Source organism: Copidosoma floridanum, unplaced genomic scaffold (genome assembly GCF_036245765.1).
Source record: "Copidosoma floridanum isolate Cflo_tuat_1 unplaced genomic scaffold, Cflo_Japanese_pri ptg000006l, whole genome shotgun sequence".
NCBI classification, from domain to species: domain Eukaryota; kingdom Metazoa; phylum Arthropoda; class Insecta; order Hymenoptera; family Encyrtidae; genus Copidosoma; species Copidosoma floridanum.
This window is the reverse complement of record NW_028321883.1, coordinates 19,407,357-19,412,923: the sequence shown is the minus strand read 5'-3', so window position 1 is coordinate 19,412,923 and position 5,567 is coordinate 19,407,357. Positions and strand designations below refer to the sequence as shown.

At 39.7% G+C, this 5,567-nt stretch overlaps 1 protein-coding gene across 1 annotated transcript; it reads right to left on the bottom strand.

Annotated features, from left to right (window-relative positions):
• Positions 1–3,504: 3,504 nt before the first annotated feature.
• LOC106639449 (uncharacterized) lies at positions 3,505–4,601 on the bottom strand. Its single transcript, XM_014353071.2, has 3 exons — positions 4,538–4,601; positions 4,208–4,450; positions 3,505–4,000 (listed from the first exon to the last, which is right to left on the bottom strand). The coding sequence occupies exons 1-3, from the start codon at positions 4,554–4,556 to the stop codon at positions 3,606–3,608; spliced, it is 657 nt and encodes a 218-aa protein (XP_014208557.2). The 5' UTR covers positions 4,557–4,601; the 3' UTR covers positions 3,505–3,605.
• Positions 4,602–5,567: the final 966 nt, after the last annotated feature.

The window sequence follows — 5,567 nt, the reverse complement described above, 5'->3', positions numbered from 1 at the left end:
AGACAATCCCTTGCAAAGCCAGAATCCAATTTTCTAATAAAAACACGTCATTTTTCAGATCCTAATTTTAAATTGCTCTCACTATCAAATATCTCGAAGCCATCCTTTCCCTCCCTTCGTTTTTCTCCCATTCAAATGTACTTTCCTCGAAAGCCGTTCTCTTGTTGATACTGCGGGCTGTAATTACGGCTCTTTAAAAAGAAAACAACCCCCCCCGCTCCCCGACTAATGCACCCCCCCTGTGCCCTCACAGCCCTTTTCCTGCCGCCGGCAGAAGAATCCGAGCACTTCCTTCCACAAACACACGCAACCAAACATACCCTCCTCCTCTTTTACCTTTTCTTCCACTTTTCTCGCTTGTATTCCTTGATGTATAATGTTCCAGAAAAGCAAAGAGGAGCTCTCATTCTCTCGAGTTTTACAATAGTAATTCTCTTACCGACCGAGAGGACTTTTTTTCGCTGTTTTTCAGGAAAAATAATAGTTTTGCGACCCTCCGTTTCATTACATCATGAGTTAATGGAACTTTGTATTTTTAGAGCACATCTTTTTCTTTCGCATTAAAAACTAACACGCTATATCATAATAGGACTTGAGTGTTGTCAATGACTTTTAATTTTAATTTGTTCACTGGAGATCAAGCAATGTACATCAAATTTACAGAAATTAAAAAAATTTCCAATATTTCCATTACGGCATTCCAAGACAACATTTTATTCTATATAGGATTGTTATACCTTTCGTACAATACCGTACAGTAACCGCTGTAATAACTAAAGTCACTGGCAAAAAATATTTTTGATCACGCATTATCTGAACAAAGCTCAAAAATCCTCGTAATCCAAGACGTTCAGAATGAAATCTCCCCTTTTTCACCGATCTGAGATCATGTACAAACATTCATACGCAGCATCAGAACACACGTATCGACAAACACTCACGTCGCGTGCGGCTGTTTTTATTTTCGGCCTCTTCCGGGTCTTGGTGTCAGAAGAGGGAGAAATCCGACACCAGAAACATCGCACCAGCTCCCAAGTTGTAGGAGGGACCCAACAGAGAAAGGACAAAAATGTTGCGTGTCGTGGGCGTTGACGGGCTTGTCGATTTGTTGTGATTTTGACCCCTTCACTAATGAAAAGTGAGCCATGTATGGGGTCTCGATGTAAATCCCGTTTCACTCATCTACGCCCATTCATACGCGATCATTCACACGGAGGGTGGAAACGGTCACATTGTACGACAAACAAATCGCGTCCTTTCTTGTCATTCAGCAAATAATACCATCACGCTTTTATGAAATACTTAAGCGAACGCAGCGCAGACTATTGGTATGATAAAACAGTCGAAAATGAACTCGATTACGCATCAAAAAACACTTTACGCGAATTTTAATCCTCGGCCACGAGGGCAAAAGCAATTACACCGGGGAGTGCAATAGTGATCCCGGCGAGCTTGCCGAGGGAACGAGATTTTTATACACGTGGACCGAGTACTCGCAATAATAAACAGCTTGTTTCCCTGTACACTGATGCTGCCTCTCGTATACACGGGGGAGACACTAATTCGTTTCTACGCGCCCTCCTCCTCCCGGTATCATTTCTGCGTATATTCTTTCAGCTCGTGGACGGTTCTTCTCCCACGGGACGCGTTTCAAAGCGGTGCGGGTCTCGTTCTTGTGCGACTTTGTGGCCTGTATTTGTAGCACACGTATTTATTTATGCTGTCGCTCCTGTGGGAATTACTTTCCTCCGTGCGTGCCACAGCTTTTCTACAACATCCGCACGCAAGAGCAACCGGTCGAATCGGGTGCACGTGTGATTGAGATCGGCAACAGGGTTGGATGGGTTATTTATTCATAATCGAGGTCTCGTCGAGAGTACAAATAAGAAACTCATCACCAGCACGACCTCTCCGAAGGTGTTTTGTAATTTTAGAGGGACAAATAGTGAGTAGGTATGCGTCAACAGTCATTACAGTAATGTGTAATGTTGCTAGCTTTTTATTTGCTTCAGCAGTATACTCTTATCGACAATTATCTCGGGACTTGGAATCAGTATCTGACTGTTTGCTCTATACCGGTTCCACCAACGAATCGTTCTACTTCTCAAGGCATCGATGTCAAATACATACTGTACCATCGTTTTACGCATCTGTTTCGATGATAACGTTGGAGATAACGTATCGTCGTGTCGGACGTGACAATTTATCCGACTTTGTCGCTCCTATAAGTTACGTTGGAAAATACTAACGTGATATTAAAAAATTAGAAAAATTACAACTTGGAAGCGGATAAAGTATGTTTCTTTAATCCAAGCAGCAATTTTCCCGCGTGGGAACGTCAGTCGTTACGCTCCCACTCAAGTATCCACTCGACTCCAACACCCCCGTCCAACGTCAAATCACTTACGCACTTGTCAGCAGCGCGACGCTCTTGCACACCTTTTCCCGGTTAATGATATCCGCCGTCTGTCCCTCAACTTTCTTTTTCTCCCTCTCAAGCCCAAGTATTTCTTTCTTTTTTTTTTTTTTTTTTTCATTTCTCTCACTTCCCGAAATTCATTCTCCAATTTGATCCCCTCGAGGCTCTCGCCGATGTTTGACTGACAGACGCCTCTGGGCCACGATTCTCAAGAACTAAAAAAGAGGAGGATGAAAACGGACGCGTGTATACACGTGGAGCTACGGTGTTTGCCTGTATACGTGCTCCCGCCGAAATTAATTCGAATTATTTTGATCGGCCGTTTCCGCGGGCTCCCCGCCGCAGTGACGAATGGGCATGCGAGGCGCTGGAGTATCTTGATTTGACGTGTGCAGCGCGTCTGTAAATCACTCGGAGCTGATGTTAATAGCGGCAAGTGCGAGGTTTCGTTTTATTTTTTTTTTTGTTTCCTCACATCGGGAGGATAATTGTTTTCTCGTGGGTGCACACGTATACCACCGTGTGGATAAAACATCGCAAACACATCTATGGGCTTGTTTCTCTCTCTCTCTCTCTCTCTCTCTCTCTCTTTGTTTCTTTTTTTTAATTTGTAATTAAAGTTTTTTAATGCAGTAATTCATACGACTCCTGTTTCAATTGAACCAGCATAGATTTTATACACTAACGAGTAGACAAGCCCATGAAAATGTTCCGTCGAGAGGTATACTGAAGTGCAGGTCTCTATTGTCATATAGTATCGAAGGACAGCTGCGAGCAAGTAAACGTGATGGTTTTACCTGTTGGTTCCTCTTTTAAAATTTCACACAAGAGGCGTCGGACACCTTGAACTCCATAATTTTCCAGTCCGATGCCTGAACGATACACTCTTGTTTCACGGTTTGACGAACGCATTAGGACGATTATAGGGATAGGAAGAAAAAAAAATACATCATATAGAAGTTTCGGCTCTCGAAATGATGTGTGTTTTGGAGCAACTGGCGTTGAACGGACTACCGAAACTGTTTTCGAGTGCCGGATACGCTTTGGGGAAATTATAGCCCTTAAATAGAGAGAGAAAGTTTTTTTTTTTTTTTTTTATATTTCCAACAACTACAATGCACTGAAAGAGAAGCAAACGAAATTTGTGTCCTCTTTGACTTTAGAGTACACTCTTATGTGAAACGTGTCAGTTATAACACCCACTTTCTGCGGCCATCTCCACGTTCAGCGACTCGGTAATTTTTTTATAAATGTCCCACCTCTTTTTGGCTCTTTCGGGGTACTTCCTGCACTCGCCCCCGTTAATAGCCCTGGTCGTGATCCCAAATTGATTCAGATGCTTCTTGATCCGTGGCCTGACATTTTTTATCCAAAACCAGCTGCTCACCTGCATCGACAGGTTTTTGTCGGAGGCCACGAGATCCGGGTCTTCAAGAAGCCGATCGCCCAATCCTAAACCTTTGGAGGCCTCCTTGTAATTGCGACCCCAGGTCAGTTGGATGTAACCCCGTCCGTAGTAGTACTTGCCAGGCAGGCCTACCTTGTCTATGTACTTGTCAGGGCATTTGGTTTTTTTACAGGCTGTCGAATAAAATAAAAAACATCATGTTTTTAAGTGTAAATATCTCTATAAAATATGCAAACTGCTCAGTTAGAATGCATATTCTGAGCCATAACCATTTAAGGATTGTAATCATTATTTGCTATAAAATAGTTATAAAATATTTAAATTTAACTGATTATGAATGAAAAGGGCTATTATATACCAGTGCGTTAAAGTAGGCATACCTATTTCTTCAACGAATTTGAAGCCGGCACTCTCGTGCAAAAGCTGGGCTAGGAACATTGCTGCCTCGTCTTGATGAAAATCCGAGGTCGCGGCGTTAAAGTAGCTATAAATTTCATTGGATGGATTTTGAAATCCACTGTGTATGATTGCAGCATTGAAATCGTCACTATTTATCACGGCAGTCGCTATCGAAAAGGTGCCAATAAGTAGTAGTAGACACGCAATCTGCATCTCATTGATTTCTAAATTAAAATGCAACGAGAAAATCTCTCAATGTGTTGTTTTTTCATTTGATTAAGAAATTTTCAATTGTGAAATTTTAAATTTACGTTTGAAATGAACTGCCATTTCCCAGCAACTCGAGGGGACTGTGGTGTTGCTTCGAGAGATGTGATATTTACTTGGACGTAAGAGTATGAATCATGACTTGGATTGAGTATGATTTTATCTATAACCTTTGCCACGCTCAGATGAGATATGAATGCTCGTACAAATGTATTGACTAGAGAATTGAATGATGTGTTTTTGTATTTTTTTGTCATTTTTAATGATTTTTTAAAAAACTTTTTTTAAATTGTAAGCGGAAATTTAAGCGATAATTTGTATGCTAGCAACAATGTAAATTTTTTTTACCGATTTTCGTTGGACCACCATACGAAAAATGAAGTTTTAATTTTTATCGATGAATAAGTAACTTGAGCTTCAACTTGTTTGGTTTTTTTTTCAAACTAAAAAGTTAATTTAATTTATTTTCAACCTGTCATTGGACTTCGTTGTCACATAATGATATTTAAAATTAGATAATTCTAAAAGTATAGTCATCACATAAAAATGATAAATTTTTAATTGTATTCCAGATATCTACGTGAATTATGTTTTTCATGCAATCCACATTAACTTAGACACGGTTTCTTTACAATACAGGAATCTAATCAAAAAATGTCTGCGTTATCGTAGCTCACTGAATACAGTCAGAATAAAGTTTGATTGAAAAAAATAATAAATAAAAAAAACATAGTCATCAATGCTAGTGGACTCTAATCATTTGGTGATTCATTTTACAGATTCTTTTTACACGTTTTGTGATGTATTCACTCGTTAGATTTTTATTTTACATAAGGTGAATGACCCAATTATCGCTTACTCAAGCAGACGAAATGTCCCAATTATCGATCACTTTATTTTTCTTTTTACAGGCCTCAGATATGTATTTTTAATTAGTCACAAGGTGAATTTATATTTAAAAAAATGATTTTTTGGTGCCCCAATCACAATTTATTCATGTTTCAAAAAATGTATATTAAGATATAAAGGAAAATGATCAATAATAGTTAATTACATACATGATTGTACTCCCAA

Coding starts and splice junctions, on each gene's coding strand:
- LOC106639449 (XM_014353071.2), bottom strand. Junction 4,001..4,207: donor CAAATTCGTTGAAGAAATAG/GTATGCCTACTT, acceptor TTTATTCGACAG/CCTGTAAAAAAACCAAATGC.